The 20,217-nt window shown below is 41.5% G+C and overlaps 1 protein-coding gene across 3 annotated transcripts in view; it reads right to left on the minus strand.

Moving 5' to 3' along the window:
* The window catches only part of LOC142400547 (arf-GAP with coiled-coil, ANK repeat and PH domain-containing protein 2-like), a 48,839-nt gene that overhangs the window by 7,226 nt on the left and 21,396 nt on the right, over positions 1 to 20,217 (minus strand). The window contains exons 7-19 of one of the 3 annotated variants that reach the window (XM_075485528.1): positions 19,267 to 19,311; positions 19,067 to 19,162; positions 13,979 to 14,053; positions 7,926 to 8,038; positions 6,808 to 6,859; positions 6,273 to 6,373; positions 6,012 to 6,117; positions 3,366 to 3,571; positions 2,199 to 2,268; positions 1,939 to 2,033; positions 1,588 to 1,790; positions 835 to 936; positions 156 to 248 (exon numbers count right to left, since the gene is read on the minus strand). In XM_075485528.1, coding sequence (XP_075341643.1) covers positions 156 to 248; positions 835 to 936; positions 1,588 to 1,790; positions 1,939 to 2,033; positions 2,199 to 2,268; positions 3,366 to 3,571; positions 6,012 to 6,117; positions 6,273 to 6,373; positions 6,808 to 6,859; positions 7,926 to 8,038; positions 13,979 to 14,053; positions 19,067 to 19,162; positions 19,267 to 19,311 — 1,357 coding nt within the window. Of the gene's footprint in view, positions 1 to 155; positions 249 to 834; positions 937 to 1,587; positions 1,791 to 1,938; positions 2,034 to 2,198; positions 2,269 to 3,365; positions 3,575 to 6,011; positions 6,118 to 6,272; positions 6,374 to 6,807; positions 6,860 to 7,925; positions 8,039 to 13,978; positions 14,054 to 19,066; positions 19,163 to 19,266; positions 19,312 to 20,217 lie in introns of all 3 variants that reach the window. The other 2 variants (XM_075485527.1, XM_075485529.1) reach the window with 2 other exon arrangements.

Below are 20,217 nucleotides of genomic sequence, written 5' to 3' on the forward strand. Positions count from 1 at the left end.
GACATTTAACCAAAAAAAAACAAAAACATGAGCATCTGTGATCTTCATCTTGCATTCTCATATCACTCTCCAGCGTCCCATTGTACCTCTCATATTTGTATAAGATGCTGAGACGCCTCCAAACGCAGGAATGTGATAACTGAGGTATGTCTTACCTGCATCTGGCAGGCTGTTGTTGGAGGGGGTGGTGGCCAGCATCTCCCTGCTCCCATCAGCACTGTTCTGAATGCCACTGTCTGCACTTTTCACTGTAATACAAACAGTCTGAATCACTATATGTGGAAGAACATGAAAATGTTCCTCACTGAAAGTATATAATAAAAGGAACACCCTCTTGTGTTCACAGAGCAAAAATCACAAATTATGTTGGCCCACGATAAGCGTATTTATGTCTGTACCATCACTTCTTAATATTTTGCCTTTTTCTTGACAAGCTTTTAAAGTTTCAGCAGTATTATTACAGAAGGTGATCCTTATATTTGCTACACTCCAGGCATAAAGGTAGCAAGCAGAAAACAACAGAAAGAGACCTGGATGACCGATACCCTCCATCACCGTAAGATCCAGGTCCCTAAAAACAAAAAATTTGACGACACAGATATAGTGCAACCGACCGAAACCATGAGTGAGAGAAACACTGCCCTCCCCCTCAGGAAACTGACGGTACCCTCTAAAATGCTCTGAACATGACAACAAGGCTTTTTTATGAAGATCTGGATGAGGAAGGAACAGAGGAGTGGATAAAGAGTTGTTAGTCCACGGCCCCAAAGCGGTGAATTCAAATGAGGGAGGGAGGATGGAAAGCAAGCCGAACACTCTGCTTTTAGTACTTACTGCTCCTGAGCTTGTAGGAAGTGTCAAAGTAGGAGAAGAGCGAGTCAAGCTCGTCAGGATAGAAGAGAGAGTCGCGGCGGGCCTCCGCGCCGCCGGCAGAAGCTACGCAAGGGATGGTGGGAGTTTGGAAAGTGGAGGGTGTAATTGAAGTGATGAGGTAGGGTTGGGGAGTATTAGGGTCGGCAAGATGAAGAGGGGTTAGTCCAGAAAGCACATAACAGCCGGGAGGGGGGGGGGGGAGTGAGAAGGAGAGATTGAAAGAAAGAACAAGGAGGAAAGCAGGGCGAAAGCATAGATAATTAGACAACTGGCTCAGCTAACACTGGAAGAGACAAGACTACAAAAAGCAATGCGAGGCAGAGAAGGTTCAGACATATGCTGTTCACAAAGAACACACAGTATGCCAGTCGGTGGACATTTTCCACTGCGGAGTCACATCACTGCAGTCACATCATCCATGCAATGATGTTTGAAGCGGTACAATAAAAAAACACCCAAACTCTGAGGTCATATTTTCATTTATTTCATAACCAGATTTCTGATTTCTGAAACTTATGACACTGTTCTTCATGTGTGTTGGGCATTCCAGATGCGAACGTTAACTGAAATATAACCCCTTAAATTTTCTAGTCTTGTCTTAAACTGACTCTTGAATGTGGAGTTTGCTGGACAAAGTGGTCCAAAATTCAATGCAAGTCGAAGTCAAATCACTCTGAGCATTTTTTTTCCCCCCAATATTCATGATATACTGACCCGACTGCCCGGAGACATTGGAACCAGGGCGAAGTTTTGGAGTGGGTGGAGGTGGTTTTGGCGGCAGATGCTCAGAGCTGCTGCTCAGCCTTTTCTCCTGTTTGCTCAGAGAAACCACTTTGTTTCGAAGCTCCTCGTCTGACGGCCGACGGACAAACCGGCGATCCACATATTTGGCTTTGATGTAGGCCTCAACCTCGTGTCTGTGAGCAAACCAGAGACACTTTTACTTTTCGTTTAAAAAAAAAAAAAGAGGAAATGACCACCAGGAAATGAACCAGCTGAAGAATACATCTTTATCCAGGCAGGAAATATCTGAAAGTATCCATATGTTATCTACTAGTCTTGTACCTTGGGTCTCCTGGCTGGGGTTTCCTGGCTCCCAGCTCCTCTCGCCGTGCTTCATAAATCTGGTTGATCTCTTTGTTCCCCAGTTCACACATCAACTGCAAAATGTGAGAAATGATATTATCGCAGCGGTAAATTAGAAGGTACAGAATAGAGTAAAACATAGTGTGCAACCGAGATGGCTGTTTAGTTCAAGTAAGATTCTGAGAGGAGGTTGATAAACAACTGTACATGAACGGTCTTAAGCACACAAGCACAGTCACCTTCAGTAGTTCTGGCTCCCATGTATCCAAAGTCAAAGACCGAACTTTAGAGAAATGCACTCCCAGACTCCTGTAGCCGAGAGAGGAATAAAAGCAATTTCATTAGAAAAACAGCTAAAAGGCTTAATGTCAAGAAGCTAAACTAAAAGCTTTATTAGCGTAGTTTTCGACGGGGTTTGTGGAGTCACGTTCTTATCACAATTAATCACAAAAACTCATTCTCAGTATGTGCGGAAAGTACTTCATAGATAAATGGGCGCTATTAGGGACGATATGATCACAGAATGTCAGTCGATGATAAATTGCCGAATAATTGTGATAAACGCTTTCTATTTCCTTTTTTTCCTTTAACTTTTTTACATCGGTGGTATTTGAGATGACCAGTTGAACATGCAGCAGAAGAATACGACACTTTTAACTGCACTTTTAAGTTCATTGATACGATGTCACACAAATGAAGAAATCGTAATTCCTGAAATCAATTCTTAATAAAGCCAACAAAACAGATCCATTATTTCCATAGGCATGGAACACAATCATTTATTGCTGCTTTAAATGGAGAGTGGGAACTGACCAGGTCACTTTTCATCTTGATTAAATTTCATTAGCTTTGCCCCTGCAATTAAGGGTCGTCATAACATCCCAAGCACACTGTGAGTTTACATAAGAATGAGTTTACATTTCAGAAATCCCCAAAGACCAACCTTTTGTACAAGACGTTCACACCATCAGGCTGATGGAAAAGATCTTCCAAAAACTAACAAAAGCAAACATCATTTTAATCGTTCCTAGTTCCTACAAAGTTTAAATGAACTCCGTATGAACTGCGCTCGTGCAAAATACAGGAAAAATATATTAAAACGTTCCCCAAGTGGGCAGTAAGTTCACATGGTTTCCTAAATTTCTCTTTTCTGTATCTTTGAATTTTCATTCCATTTAAATATGTATACTGGCTAATTAAGAGATATATTTGGATTTTCCTTTTCTTTTCCATATTATGTTAAACTTAATTTTGTTACTTCGTCTTTGCTACTTCGGGGCTGGATTTTGCTGCTATTTTTGAGTCTAGCTCTTTATAAAGATTAAAAAAAAAACACAGTATTGTAGGAGCTCTAGTATGTATTAGCTAATACATACTAGAAAAAGAACAATACTACTGCAGTTTACCTGTGTATGCCAGAGCATTGTATACAGAGGGTGATGCCCAGATTGATGCTGGCCCAGCGGGGATCCGGCTGACCACAGTCGCAGCAGCAGGCATTGCCGGCGATGGCTAAGACCTTCTGCAGAGCACTCTCTCCTTTCAGTGACCTCTCCTTTGGCTCCCCTCCGGAGTCCAGACTCCCTGTCGACGTTGATGACTTCCTGTCCAGCTTCTGACACAATGGGACAAACAGAGATGGGAAAATGCTACGTAAGAGAGGTATTCTTAATGTCATGGTTTGCCCTTAAAAAAAAAAAAAAATGCAGCAAACTGGAAACGTTTGGAAAAGAAGTAGATTTAAAAACTATCGACAGCAGATGCCGAAGCTCTGTTTACAGAGGGTGATTACCACATTGATGATGGCCCTGTATCTAAGTGATATCCTTAAGAAATAAGAAAGTCCAGCAAAGACCTGACACGGGAACAGAGAGGCGCATCTGAGCCTGCAGCTGGTGCATCTACTGTTCACCTCATCAGAAGGGCGACTGTCAGGAAGCTCATCTTAAAATAAACATGACCTGATCATGTCCGGTCATTTCATTCTTAATCACGGGTAGCTCCGGAGGTATGGCAGTGGCTCCCGGATTGGCACTACTCTTGTTGTTGCCTGGGAAGGTACGACAACACATGAAGAAAAAAAACGCACTGTCGCTTTTAAGCATGACAACACATGAGATCTAGTTGTACTTGTTGGGAGCCAGAATTGGATCCCCAACATCAAAATGAGCAGTATGACCAACTGTCCCAACAAAGATTACAGCAGGGCATCTCTGTTTGGAGAAAATGCTCAGTACTACCTGTTTGGGTGAGTAACTCAGTGTTTCTGATTGGTTGTAGGAGTTGTGTCGTGTGTAAAAAATTTATACAAAATACCGTTAGTCCCTTCAGTCGCCTTTTCCCTCGGTGCAACCATGAGGAATGTGCTTAAATAGGTTTGTAGATGTAATACCAAGACCAAACAGGCAGGCATTTGAAACAGTTTCACTAACCGCTTGCGGTTCAGATTTGCACCCTTTTAGTGATGGAGCAGTCTGGACTTTTGTATAGCCACATCATACTGGGTGCACCAGATCACTCATTCCTTGCCGCATGATAACTTTGTGGTGGATAATATGAATGGTGAGCTTTACCATAAAAGGAAATGCTGCCTTTTACTCATTGTAATCTCCTTCTTCATATAAATACTGAAGTATGTGTGTGGATTTTTTTAAGCTTTGGGCGACGTTTAAGGTGATAATATATCATTTTAACACAACAGATAAGCCGGAAAACATGAAGATGCATTACCATGGGAACTTTAAGGAAGGGAATGGGGAGAAAAGGCAGAGGTATGACAAATGAGACAAGGACTGGACTGAAAATCAGTGGCAACGGGTCTGATGGAAAGCTGAATCGTCCCCAGAGCCCAAACATCAACATTTTTCAAGTAATGTGGGAACATCTTGACAGAGAACGAAACAAGTTCAGGCAGCTAACATCGAAAGAAAAGCTATTCCTGACAATTCCTGAAGACTGCTTATAGAGGGTAAAAGAAAGCTGGTCTATGGGGGTTCAGGTTAGAGCCCTGGACTCGCGGGACCCAACGCAAAGCAGTGCGGCGCGGGACACATTTTGAAAGCTCATTGCGGGTGCGGGCGGGAGGGGGAGTGCCTAGTGCGGGAGCGGGCGGGAGCGGGCGGGAGCGGGCGGGAGCAGGCGGGAGCGGTGATAGGCTGCAGTCCCGCTGACTAAAAACGTGAGGCACAACGACGAGGGACAGGGCATGGCTAACCTACTTAAATAATAATTGGATTACATGTTACATTTTCAACATTCTGGGTTTAGCAAAGGTAGGGTAATTAATAACACATATTGTTTTCATTCCACTTATTTGCATTTAAATCAATGTAACGTGAGCTGTAGGCTTAGATATGTATGCTCAAATCCACTCATAGTAGGGGGCGGGGCTCCATCACGCTGTGTTTAAAATCATATTAACTAAAAATATATACTTTTACTTCCAAGAATGGAAATGTGACGAGTGGCATTAAACATGTGTGCAATGTATTATTCTTAATATTCGCGGTAGATTTTGGTAGGTATGTTGGGTAGGCTTATTGCTGTAAAGCCTCAGCTGCTTGTGCCATCTGATGCGCTCCTGCACTATGTGCCCCACGTGAAGGATCGGACAATGGTGTGCGCAGCTAAGATCATGTTCCTTTCCTCAAGCCAATGACAAGAACTTCCGTGAGAAGTAACGCGAACGTCTGAATTATGCGGGAATTGCGGGCGGGAGCGGGACTAAAAATCCTATTTTTTGCGGGAGCGGGCGGGAGCGGGACTGTAAATTCTGTCCCGCGCAGGCCTCTAGTTCAGGCTGTGTTGAGGAATAAAGGTGCTCATACCAGATATTGACTTTAAAGTTCGCTACAAACTGTACAAGCTCCGTTTCTTCCTGTATAATATATTTTCGTTTATGTTTGCACACGTTTCAATAAACCACTGCGGCTATTGTCAGTTCACCTTTTACGCTTTTCATGGGTTTATCATGATAAAAATGATCTATTTCATTTAGAGTTTTTCACTTCACAATAAATGTATGCAAACTGATCCATGTTTTGGTTTTTTACCTCGACGTCGTCACCCTTGTCACGGAAGGCCGTGGCGATGCTGTTCTGGACAGCTTTTATCCAAGCCTGCCGCAGCTTCTCAGAGTCTGCCTGCATCATGCAGCTCCTGAGGGGGAAACACAGACATCACACAGCTGCCGTCAGCTGAGAATCGCATATGAGCACATGGTGGAAGGTGGGCAGACTGTCACTGCTGCTCCACTTTTTTTTTTTCTTTTTGCAAGTCTACCTTGCAATGACATTTCAGAGACTCAAACTTACTTGGTGGGCGAAACCACCTCAAAGCAGAAACGTCGCTCGATGTCCTCACAGTGTTTGACTGTACATAGCCTCAGGTCCTCCACCACTACTGTGGGGTTGTCCTGAGGGAACAGCACAGTCAGTGAAACACAGTCCACACGCACACAAATAAGATCCACATGCCACGGCCCACTTATTTTGCTACAAAAATCCCTAAAAACGTCTTAAATGTAAACATTCAGAAACAGCTTTGGTGTCTGAATTAAAATGGCGTGTAAAAAAAAAAAATTTTTTTTAAAAAAAGCGATTGGGAAAAACTGCAGAAGCGATGTATTAACAATGAGCAACAACTCCTGACTTTACTTAACAAAACTACTAACACACACATCCTCAAACACAGCAGTGTTTTCCTCTGCACAAAACAACAGTTTACAATTTCTGCCTTCCACAGAGGCTGTAACATGGAGCTAAAAATAAAAAGGAGGGATATTTGTGCTGGAAGTGAAACAGAGGCATATTTCAGTGTGGTCGACGTGGACCGGGTCACTTGACATACCTTAAATTTTTTCTGGTAAACTAGCTGATTGTTTTGGATGGAGAACCAACGTCTGAAAGTAGATCACAAGTTTATTAGGAAAAACAGTCACATGCAGTCGCCAGCGATGCTCCTAAAACAACACGCTTTAGATCCTTTTGGTGTGGTGTGAGATGAAGCTGAGAAATTCACTGTGTGTATTCAGAAAAATATATACTCGGTGGAGAGTTTCAATTAAAAAGCAAAGACACCGACAGACCAAGTCTGTAAAGTAAAGTAAATCTGTGAAGGTTGTCTACGTATTTGAGCTATAGATTAGTAAAGTCCATAAGTGTTTGGATAGTGACAAAATGACACTTTTGTCATCAACATAAGAAACAAATTGGCAGAAATTAAACAAGTAAGATGTGGCTGAACTGAGATTTACAGAAATACTGCATCAACCATCTATAACTGTTAATTTCCCAAATCATTTTGGACTGTGAGTAACTGGGCACATTACCATAGTTCCTCTACCAAAGGAAAAGCACAGACAATGACATGTTTCTTAGCAAAATCATGCAAAATATTACAAAAAACAAATTTAAGGGCAGGAACTCGGTAACGATTGCTTCAGCCAACACTGATAGAGGTTTGAACTTGGTGGAGGATGCGCTGATGCTCACTTGTTAGGAGTGTTGAAAATATTTGAATGCACATCCTTTGCTGTGATCAACTGCCTGAGGTCTGAAACTCACAGACCTTTCACATATGAAGATTTATGACATAAATTTCATGTCTTATGTCATTTGAAAAGTCAGGCTTTTAGAGAGGCTACCCCCTTAACTGTTGATTTCAACAGGCTAAGAAATTATTTCTTATCAGAGAATTTTCTCTTCACTTTTAGACCTGTGACTTTTCAAAAGAGATTAAAAAAAAAAAAAAAAAAAAACATTTTTCTAAATGTACATTAAATGAGTCCAGAAATACGTTACATCCTCTATAATAATCTTACATGATAATAATCTTGTGGTTTTAAAGCAAACATTCTTATCAGACTGTGTTTTAAAATGAAAAACCCTGTTCATTCTTCAATCAACGACAGTGTTTTCTCTTAATCAACTTGACCGTTGAAGTATTAATAACACTACATATTATACCTATTCCATGTCTTGAAGGCATTACTGGCCCTCTTAAAAAGATAACCCTCCATGGCAATGCCATTGTCTGCATCCACGTTGTATTCCAGCTTGGTGTCATCGTTTGAGAAATCCTGAAAAACACAGTTGGGGGGGATCAAAGGAAGAAAGCAGACAGAGAAAGAAAGCAAATAGACAGAGTTAGAACAGTAAAAAATACCATATCCTCATAATGCCATAAGCTCTGCTAAGTCACTAGGGTGTGAGAGACTGCACTTTTATTAAATGTGGACTGTAACTGTAATGCAATGCAGAGCTGCTGCTCAAGCTGACCTTAATCTCAAATCAATCTGTTACAACCAGTCTATGTAATATATGAAATGCACTAATCGAACCTAAACTAAATATAGATCCATTTGTCTCTGAAAAAAAAACTAAAAAAATATGTAAACAGCCAACAACAAGTACAAACAAAATGTTATTCTGCTCCCAAGAAACAAAAGAAAGAAGTAATTAAACAGAGACGGTCCAGCACCACGTTTACACTGGAGAAAAGAAAACTCTGTAATGGAATAAATGAGGTATTACTTTAGGTCTTATCCCACGGTTTTACTAGCTGGTAGTTTGTGAAACCTCAGGAGTAAAGCACCGAGGTGAGCGGTCATGCATCCTCTCCGTCAGTGACTCTACAGCTTTGCTGTAACTCAATCTCGTGTGTTGTCATGGGACTGTCCCTGTTGTCAGTCTAGCTTTAACTACCCGAGTACCTGTCACACTCTCCTAACACCCACCCAGCTTTTGCAGTTCAAGTGACATTATGCACCAGCGATACGAGCACACGCGTAGAAATGCATGCAAGTGTGTGTGTGTGTGTGTGTGTGTGTGTGTGTGTCCTTGTGGAGTCCATTTACACCAAGCGTCAGCGTCTCCACAAGCAATTACAGCTCGATACATCAAGAGCTGGGGAATCGTCTTGTCCGTCGTCCTTCCAGAAACATCCAAAGTCTTTTCTAAACTCACTCCGATGATGAAAATAAGTATTCTAAAAATTATGCGAAAGCCCGATTCGATCTTAAGAATAGGATATATATGTTGGGCATTTTAACCCGGAGGATATTACTGGCTTCGTTACAGGCTCATGGTAATTTTTGCTCTCTGCTGTTTTGCACACGCAGAAAGTAATGACTATTTTCTTGTCCGTTTTTATACGAGTTTATGAACAACTTTAAAATGCTTGTTTAACACATTTTGCTCCCAGTCAGTCTTTAGGTCGAAGCCAATATATCAAACAAACAATAATACAAAACAAACAAACCTACAAGGAACTCGGTGAGTCCAACATCTCAGTCTATCGACTGGAAATGACCTCAGAGATTCAGCAGGTGGTGACAATGACCACAACTTCCTGCTAATTTCCTGGAAAGGCAACTGTGCTCAACACAAGAATTTCACATAAGGGAAGGACACTGTAAAACATTATCAATTTCTGCACAACCTATGTTTTTTCTCTGCTCATCTGCTTCCTTCCTCCCACATCTGCTTCAACAGCCACATCAGATGTTGTCGGATCATAAATATCATTTTGAACTTAATCATCACCTCTCAAAGTTTATGTTGACTTGCAGTGCATCCCTGGCTGTCGTCTCTTTGTCCCTGCACACCCCTCCCTCTCCTTGCCAGAATCCATAAATGTAAATTGTGAAAAAGCTTAACAAGTTAAGCCCCGTTTTTTTCCTGCGGTGCTACGGAGTGTTGAATGGATTTTCACGCATAAACACAAAGCAATTTTCCAGCATGACATAGACTGGGAAGTCGGGTTATTTTTGTTCCACAACGGAAACCAAATGTGTCTGTATCAAGTTTCTGAAAAGAAGGACAATGGAAAGTAACAGTTCAGCATTCACAAGCAATCTTTTTCTCGATAAAAGTAGACAGGATTAAAGCCACAAAACTAACAATTATTTAAATATAAACTAAGCACGTATAGAGGCAAAACTGCCCTTGATAATAGCTTTGGCTCATGACAAAGGCTAACACACAGCACAACACTGGTACAGTTGTGTGAAAACCTCTACTGGTTCTCCTGTTTTCATTTACTGGTTGAGAATTTTTTGTGACCACCTAGGCCTGAGAAACTATTTCAATCCTGTGGCACAGACTTAAAAACAGGTAGTGGTCAAACTATAAAGCCACAAAGCTGTTGTCCTTAGTTCCTAAAACTCTTTGTAAATGTTTAAATCTTGTTTTGGCAATAATCCGAAGGGCAGAAATGCGACAGCAAAACAACATACCACTATGACAGCAAACCAGCAACCAGGACTCACGGCAGCAGACACAGACAAGAACATCGACAAAAACAACAACAACGAGGCGGCATCAAAATGTGACATGCTGAATTATCAAGACACTGATGCATGTGCTTCACTTGAAAATGAGGACATAGACAAAGGTGCACATATCAACACAAACACTGCAATGCAGTCCAATAGCATGTGCTGGGGAGGAGCTGGCAGACTGAGGCAGGTGGGGTTACAACACATAAGTCAGATGGAAGTCGATGCATTGACTACGTACGGAGGTCGACCTCCAGGCACAAAAGCTGCGGCAGTCTGGTAAAAAGTCAAGCTCTGTCACCTCCTAAAATGTCACAGACAGATAGAAAAGAAATGTGCATATCCAAAAAGGAGGAATCCATCAATGAATCAGGGATTTGTCAAAATAAAAAAATATATTAAAAAAAAAAAAAAAAAAAAAAAAAGTGTCCACACAAGAGAAGAAGCAAAAAGAAGAAGCAAAAACAAACATACACTATGACTATAAGTGGCCACGAGCACAGTGGCACTGTCACATGCACTGACGCAAATCTAAGTCCTTATTGGATGCACTCACCAAATACCAAACATAATGGAAACGGCTGAAAATCTTCATTTTTCACAGATTTTTGCGTGTGAGCCAGGTTGCATGTGTAAGTCCGTATTCCCGTAAGACCGACAGATGGTCAGAGTCTCAGAGCTGCCATGTGTAGCATCTCATCTTAATGACTGAAGTCACTTGAAACAGTGTGACTCGTCTCTTGCACAGACTCTCACCTCATCCTCTTCCGTGGCTGTGTATCTATCTAAACATTCACCACAGCCTCAGCTGCTGCTGCTCCTCCTCCTCCTCCTGGGGACTCGTGCTCTAAGCAAAGGTCACCTGTGTGTGTGTGTGTGTGTGTGTGTGTGTGTGTGTGTGTGTGCGACAGTGTGACTGCTGGATCAGAATAATTAAGTGGACCATGCAGAAGAGCCTGTGCATAAAACAAATATAATGACTTTAGTTGCATAGACGCGCATTCAAGTTTTTTCCCCCTCACTCGCTTAAACAAGCTGAAGATCTATAGCATCTGATCCTTTAATATGAACTGAACCGTTTACAGTTTATGCCTCTAAGGCAACTTCAGTCTATAAATGAAGAAAGGCGATCTGAGTCCCTCTTTTAAGAACCAATGACTCCTGAGGTGTTTCTTTATAAGATAAGACAGAGACAGGCTGCTGACTTAAAAGATTTCCAAGTTTCTCAAAGCCACTTTGACTCTTATGTTCCTGATCACATTGATCCTGAACAATGCACACAGGCAGTGAGACAGCATACTGAACACAACCTCGAGATCCCTTTTAACCCCATGAGAATGAGAAGTGTCAGCGACAGAATGATAACGGGGAAAGGTTTTACTTAACGCATGAATAAAGAGACTGTAATGGCAGAGAAACCTCTTTTATAAAGGGGGGGTCTCAGGTAGATCAGCGGTTCGTTCCCCAGCCCCTCCACTTGTCAAACTCCTACGTTGCTGCGAAACGTATTGGAAAGCACTTTAAAGATCCTAGATACAATTAAAAAGTTGGTAAATAACTCTTGGACTATTTATGAAGGTGCAATGCGGACACGGAAAATGATGCAGTGCTGATTTGTACAGCAGTAATAACTCATTTATACCAGATTTCAAACCACTTTTTCTGGTACATAACTTCATTACATAACCAGCTCCTTCATCCGCTGGTGGAGAAATGACGAACAAAAAGTAAATCCCTGATGTCAACAAACAGGAGAAATACTAAAAGACTACTTATAAAGTAAATTATAAAGTGAATTCCATCATCTGTTACTGGCTGAGCATCGGTTTGAGGTACATACGCCGCAGCTCATGAACACCAGGTGTTGACTTCTGTAAGTTTCTCCATCAGAAGACACGAGGAACTTTAGGGTTTAGGTGAGTCAGGAGCAAAAACTGCTCGTTTTATACAGAAGACAAACTACACGAAAAGGGCCTTTATAAAATAATGGATTTTTAACTGAATCATGTGAATCTACTCTCAGTGAAATTAGCTTAATGGGTCTTTCACGTGTCAAACAAATTATTTTCACCCCGCTGCTTACTAATGTCAACACGTTTCAATTCAGTCAACTCCAAACCTCAGCAAGATAACTGAAAACAGACATGATATTCTAACTATTACCGCTGTAGATATTGTAGCGTGATTAAAATCTGTGAATAACTGAAACTGACTGAGCATGAGTCATCCATAGGAAGCCATGCGTAGTAAGGCATACCGGTGTCAAAACACTGTTATTGTGATGAATGAACTGAGGCAGGCTTATACATTCATATACAAAAAATAAAAAATAAAAAAAAGAACACGCATGAATATCTAAAATGAGACAGAACATCATATCGTGCAGGTTGCTCATTCACTCTAATCAACAGACGGCTCATTTGCGCGTCTCTGAAAAGGCAGAAATGTCTGACCTTGGACAGCATACATCCATGCAGACAAGTGACAGTGAGAGAAAAAAGAAAGACAAACACAGCTTACCTGCAGAGCAGCCTGGGGTGAGAAGAGGAAGAGATGCAAGAAAAGAGAGGAAGGGCAAAAGTAGAGAAAAAGAGGAGACAGTTGGTTAGGTTGGTCTGTGTACAAGCAGCCAGACGGAGAGTGTGGGGAGCAAGCCCACATATAAATAGCATCCAGATAAATTTAGGAAGAGTAGGTGGAGGATAGGTGCTCAAGGGCAGGCCCACATACCATGACGGACGAAAGAGAGAGAAACAGGAAGGGTGTCAAATAACTAATATTACGAGAAGCCCAAAAAGACAACAGCTTGGTTAGGAAGGGGCAGATGCTGCGTGCAGATCACCACCACCCCACACTGTAACATAACAACCAGTTCTGGAGAGTGCAGAGGGGAAAATGAACAGAATTTGCATTGAGCTAAAGTGGGTTGACGTAAAAGCATGAAGAGTGAAAATGATTAGCAAAAAAAAAAGATTTTTTTTTAAATCAGATGAGCATAACTGAAACTCGGTGGTGCGATTAGGCTCGGCAGGAAAGCTAAAACAGAGATGGGTGGATGCTGAAACTAAACCTAGTTTGTTTGGAAGCGGGTTTCCGTCAGCCGTCAATAATTCATGTCCGTGCAGCTGAGCTCATCCTCTGTGATCGCTTTACACCTGGGGTGGAGTACTACCTTCATTCACTCAAATGACAAAGATGCATTCAAATGAGGAGAGCGTGAATGCTCTCGTGAGCAGGAAAGACTCTCCCGTAAATTTCTAGGTTAAATTGTCAAAAAAATGACTAAAAAGCCGATATATCCTTCATTTGGTTAAGGTGTAAATTACTGCTTTGCACTAAAGAGCTTGATCTCTCTAACAATAAGAGTTAAGAAATGTGCCGTCCTGAGTCAACAATAGCGAGGCAGGTTTTATGGTTCAGGGAACCTGGCTCCAGTAAAGTTCTCCGACTTTACTTTCAACGGGAGGACATCTCAGTGCAAGAAGAAAGGCTTTATGGCAAAGACAATAGGTTTAAACTGTCAAAAGCTTACCACAGATTCAAGGTGTGCCCTTTCAATTTTGACCACACATTCAAGCATGTTTGTGTTTTTCAAGTGGCTGCTCCAAGAATAGAGGAAAATGTTCATGCTTTTCATCCACATTTGTGCTGCTAATTATGCAATACTAAGTGTTAAATGCATGAATACTATTTTATTTAAAACCTGGGGGAAACAAGACAATATTGTGAGTGTGTATGCACCTTTTGTTGGATGGTGGAGTGCTTCTGCTCCATGTCCCTCTTCTCTTTGGCAGCATCAACAACCAGCTGGTCCAACTGCAAGAGACCAAACAACTGATTTGCCAAGCTTCCCAAACCAACTGGTCATACACATTTCATTCAATGACAGCTTGAGCTTTTCGAAGGGGAAATATGTACTGAATTCATTTTTTGGATCTGTCATCATCACATAAGTATGGAAAACATCACAACGACATAACATCGAGTTCTGGCCCAACGAAACGAGAGATGGATCTTACAACCATACCTAAAAGAGGATAGTGTGTGTAATTTGAGCTTATTTTTTTCCTTTTAAATGCCGAGAGAGAAAATTGACCGCGGCAAAAGACCAACTCTTCCGCTGGCTAAACTGAGACAAGCCACACCGTCTCCTCTAAACAAAATCGACTATGCAGCGTAGGCTTCATCGTGTGTGAAATTGGATGGGAGATGATTGATTCTCCTCATCCCTGAAAGTAACAACTGCATGAAGAGAGGAAAACAAAGGCGCTTTTGAGCAGAGAAGACAGTTACAAACTCAAAAAAAAATAAAAAAAGGGCTTTCAAACGAGTGCTGGGGGTCATTCGGCGATGCTGAAAATGTGCCAGTTTGCCTTAGAGCAGTGACATTCTTTTCTGGGTCTTTTGATAGTCTGTTGCTGCAGTGTGACCTAAATCAGCATGTCTCAATCCTTTACACAAAAGAATCAGTGTCTGATTAGAGGTCAGTGTATGAAGGAGGGGGGGGGGGGGGGGGGGTGTTCAAAGTTTCATCAGCAAGCTGCAAACACAGATCCCTGCAAATTGAAAGATTTATCTACAAGTCACTTTTAAAAAAGGTAAAGAACCAAAAATTCTTCTTCAACTTGTTTCTTGACTATACAAATTTATAGTCTAATCTAACACCGTCTTGGAAAAATGACATCACACACCCACACATGCTGTTACAGTTTGTCTTGCAGCATAAAATGCAGAGTGAGCAGAAGCTGCATTTGACCAAAGAGTGACTGAAGATAAAAAGTTAGGGGCTCGATGCAAAAATATGAGCTCCAGTAGCAGATATGACGAGTCCTGTACTCAAAGATGTAGACTCTCTCAGCATGTTTACGTGCACAGATGAGACGTGCAGGCGAGATGTGGTCAAAGCTCGACTTGGCCAGCTAATCCGACCACCGTCCTTGTCTCTTTGTGTGATGCCGTGGACCCCTTGAACAACTTTCAAGACGCCCTGCACAGAGCACCCAGGCCCATTTGAGTCGAGTTGAGCTGCATTACGAAGCTGGAAATCAAGCTCCGAAGAGCTAAATTTTCTACCATTTGGTTCGACCAAACGCGTAACATGCTAGTTAAAAGTCTACCTAACTCGATCATTTAGGTTTTTTCGGCGTCATGTGAATCTGCTCACTGAAAACAAAGCCAGACTATGTGAAAGTTAAAAAATGAAGCCTGCATCAAGGAATGTGGACAAAACAAAATTCACATTTCACACAAAAATCGAAGCGTGGTCTCTCGTTTAGCCAGACGTGTGTCTTTGTCATTTTTTGACTGCATAATAAAGACAGAACAGCACCTCTGTAGACCGTCGTTGGTTTTCAAGAAAGCCATCACAGTGGTCACAGAGGCAACCCCGCCCTCTTTCTATCACAACTTTGAGTTTCTGCTTTTTGAAGGTCTGCAAAAGTTTCACACATACATTCGGCTCCTTTTTGAAGGTGCAAAGTATTGAATTGTAGGCTGTGACGGCCCTTTTATTTTTAGCAAAACAACTTTCTTTAGTCTACAGAAAGTAACGCTGCTGGCTGACAGTTAAAGAAAAGACACTATTTGAGTGGCCTTTTGTTTTGCTTAGAACGGAAATGGGTGGAAGAGAGAGGGTCGGCCTGATAACATCAGATGGGAAATGTTTTTCCCTGCTGCACCATGGCTACTGGTCCAGTGCACTCAGTGCCGTCTATCTGCTGCTAACTGAAAAAAGGCAAGGTGTGTGTGCACATCTTTGCATATTTTCTGACAGTGACTCACTTATCTTTAACGTCTTATTCATCGGACCCTCTTGACAGTTTAACAGGAGATAATAGTCGCTTGCAGACCACAACGCTCTGCTTACATCACGTCTGACATGCAGCCACGATGACAGGCTTTCATGATTCATGGAAAAGCTACAGAAGACTCCTTTGACAAAAAGACACCCGCATGCATTCAGTCATAAGGCTCTCTGTCATGGAAAGATACAATCAGAATAAAACTCTTACATCTACAGAAGTCTGCTTCCGTCAGGGCGGGAGAAAAAGTAGCAAAGTGGACAGGAATCACTGCGAGTCGTCGTAAAAATCCGAACGGAACATCAGAAGTTGACGCTGGATAATGGCGCTCCATCCCCAAAATTGACGGGGACTTTTCATTTCAGTTACTGAGCCATTGTGTATAAAACAGCTCAGTAACTCTCTCAGACAACCACAGCAACAGTACCGCTCAAGTCTTTGGTTTTCTGCATCTGCTGAGTCAAACCATCTTTCCATTTTCTTCTGCCCATCTCTCCTTTCATTGTTTGAATTTCTAAACTTAACTGCTATTTTTTTTTGTCTCCCAATTCCAAGCAAACCAACCATACTATGCATCACTTTCCAGCCACGCCAGGGGAGCAGCTTTCTTCTCAAAAACTCTAATTACACCATAGTTACAAACTACAACAATTCTTTTTTAGTGGCAATTATTCCCTTGATCAATTTCTCACTGCTATAATCATAATACCAGACCTGTTGACAGCTCCTCCACACCTCCCTGCACAGCCTCTCCACCTTCTTCAGCTTCATGATGGAGAGGGGAAAAGATATAAAGCACAATCTCCTTGTTGCCGTTTCCCAAAGCTCGCCCTCTGATCCTCCTCTCCTTTGGGTTTTGCTTTGCTCCAAATTCAGTGCGACAGGCTTGTAATCCACTGCAGTTACACTCCAGTTGTTGGCCGGTTTGGCACCAACCCTCTCTTTCTTTTTTTCCCTCCCTCTCCAAGGTTTGGGTTCTCAAACTGTCTTAATTCTCTCCCTTTTTCCTCACCATTCCTTTTGTTTCTTGCCTTCAAGTGGCGCAGCCTCAGGCTTACAGTCCATGCCCTTTCTGTCCGCTTCAGACAGTTCTTGCTTTGAGAAGATTACATTCTGCCTCTTATCCCGCTCCTAAAAATCTACTTTTCAAAGTTGTTCCCGTCTTCCCCCTTCTGTTTCCTCTTTCTCTTACTTATCACCAGCATCAGAAGACTTCAGAGCATGAGGGTAAAAAAAAAAACTCACTCTTAAATCCAAAAAAAGTTTAGGGGATTGCAGCACCAACTTTGTCAGATCTGGCTAGGAAACTGGTCTTTTTTCCTCTCTTCAAATATGAAAAACCCCCGCAGTCTTCTTCTCAAACATCCCATAAACATGTCTACAAACTGCGCTTTTCTCCACAGAAGTGCACCCTTCAACTCCTCACTCTATGGCCAAACTCGCTTTTCTCCCTTGATCTTGCATTTACGATTGAGGACCGTTGCCTGCTCTACCCTCTCAGCCTCATAGTCAACCATTTATATTCCACAACCTTGAGCATCAATCTCAAGCGCCTTTGCCGTGTCCGCTCAGCTGACTGTCAACCCTGAAAGTCTGCCTGTGGGAAAAACCTTTTCCAGCCCTCTGACCGCTTTCTTCCTCATTCCTGTCGACTGGAACAGCAGCTCCACTGTGATAATAATCTTAAAGTCACATTCAGGCTGCGTTCTGGCTCAGAGGGAAGGCTCTGTTTATCAGAGGATACAAACGAATACGCACACAGCTGAAAACTCAGTTGACACACACACAAAAAAAAAAGAAAAAAAGAGCAGCACACACGCTCACATAAACACAGATGAGCTAGAAGCATAAACAAATTGTGGAGATGGGAGTCGTCTGCGGGTGAAAGCTGGAGATTAAATCGCAGCACTGCTTATGGTTGGGTAACATTCCGTTATTCTACAGGATAGCAACATATTGCCATAACCAGAGATTACCAACAAACATTGCTTTGTCATACAGTGATTGCTGAATGGAGAAAAAAAATGACTCAAACTACATATTAAAATATTAAATTGAAACCTACTTATTTAGGATTGCTTTTAATACCCAGCAGTATGATGACACTTTTATCTTATTCCATTTTGTTGTATTTTATTGCTTTCACTGTTCTTTTATTGTTTTTACTTATACTTCTCTTTATTTATTACCTGCTGTAAAAGCACTTTGGTACACCGTAAGGATTGTCTGTAAAGGGCTGTATAAATAAAGTACATTTACATGACTTCTACAGATTAGAAGAGATCATCAACCATTTGAGAGTCCAATCACTGGTAGTCAACCTCATCACCACATGACAGAACCAAGCTCCTTCTGCTCTCCTGCTCCATCTCTGTGCGCCCAATGTCACATGTAGACATTAATTATATATGTGTATATATATATATTTACATACACACACACCTGTATATTTATTTATCTTGGTATGGTCTTTTATGATTTTATAATTATTCATTTGTTTTATTGGTGGCGTTTTCTTATAATTATTTTTATGTATTTGATTGTAAAGCACTTTGTAATCTTTATCTGTGAAAGGTGCTATATCAATAAAGTTTACTTAGACGAGCTAAATATGCGGCCATTTTTAAAAACTCTTCTGGAAATATCTCCCATTTTAGAGTAAGTGAAGAAAAGAATTCAGTCAAGATAATCAAACTATATTTATTTTGCCTAAATAATTCAAACTGTTTACTCGTGACGCTGCTCTGTTTTATAAACTCAGCAAACAGTTATGCTGCAAGTCTTATGAAAATAGCCCCGTGTATGTTTATATTCATAAAATTTGTTTATTTCATTGTACGCCAACACTGCAAATGATGTCAATGGCCAACGTGTGTACATTTTCTTGTCCGTTATCAAACTAAAAATAGAGGAAGGAAGGATGAGGCAGATATTTGTATAAACTCTTACAACTGCTGAACATCTCCTGACCAAAACCCAAAGTGGTGACACACTTGACAGCAACCTGTATGTAAAAAGTAGCTCGTACCTGTCCTCCGAGCTGTTTCATAAGAGGCTGAAGTTCACTGAAGAGGTCATAACCTTGGTGGAAGAATGTCAGATGGGCGTACATGAAGGACAGCATCTATATTTAAAAAAAAAAAAAAAAAAAAAAAAAGACGGCAATTGGTTTAGAAGCCTTCAAGCATGACAAACAGGACATTTAAAGTGATTGAAAGGAAAACTTACTGATTTCAGTATTTCTGATCTCCTCTTAGACTGCAGCACGTTTATCTGAAAATAACAAAAATGCATGAAAACACATGCAAAGACAAGAAAAACAGCAGTGAAAAGATAAAGGGAGGAGACATCTGATAAAAACGCACTGAGAGAAAGTAGAAAGCATCCCTGTGAATCAGAACAACATTTTAAAATGATATTAAAAGACTTTAAAAAGAAGGAGAAAGAAATCTGACATTAAGCAAAAATGGCAAATCAAAGCAAGCTAACAAGTGTGAAATGTCTAGTATGGAAACTGAAAATCAAAGAGAAATATCTCCCAAAGTTCTTCCAGAGAGCGCTTCGTCATACGAGCACCAGGGGGAGCCTAATGTCTCCGGTTTATCACAGCGCGGCCCGGCTGCATCATCGCCCCCCGTCTTCTCCTTTGTGTGTGTCCGTGTTAATGGCAGACTCTGCTTCTAGTTCAGTCAAATTACTATTGTGCTGCTTGTCTGGCCTAGGGGGGAGTTTATTTTAGGCTAATGTTGCTGTGAAGGGATACATTATGGAGTCAAAAAACAGATGTTGAGCTTCATTTAGTGTGAAGCAGGCACCATGTCGATGCGTTTGGCCACCAGGAAAAGCAGGGCAGCTTCTAAATTTCATGGAGCCATCTTGTGCTTATGAATTGACCTTGGCCCAGGGGGCTTTCTTGTTCATAGACATGAAAGCAGGGTCGCCACACTCCAATGCATCAGAGAACAGACGTTGGAACCCCTTTTTGTGGCCAGCAACAATTTCACGGTTGCAAGAAGGCAGGCAGGGATGGCCACACTTATATGTGTATAGAGATGTTAACTCCCATCCTGGGAAGGAAGCTTATTTTTTCCATCTCAAAGCCCAAGCAGCTTATGCATCACGACTTTTACAAGCCCCCTCCCACCCTTGATTACAGGCAGTTTGTAGTTGTGACAGGAG

Source organism: Odontesthes bonariensis, chromosome 15, assembly GCF_027942865.1.
Source record: "Odontesthes bonariensis isolate fOdoBon6 chromosome 15, fOdoBon6.hap1, whole genome shotgun sequence".
NCBI lineage: Eukaryota > Metazoa > Chordata > Actinopteri > Atheriniformes > Atherinopsidae > Odontesthes > Odontesthes bonariensis.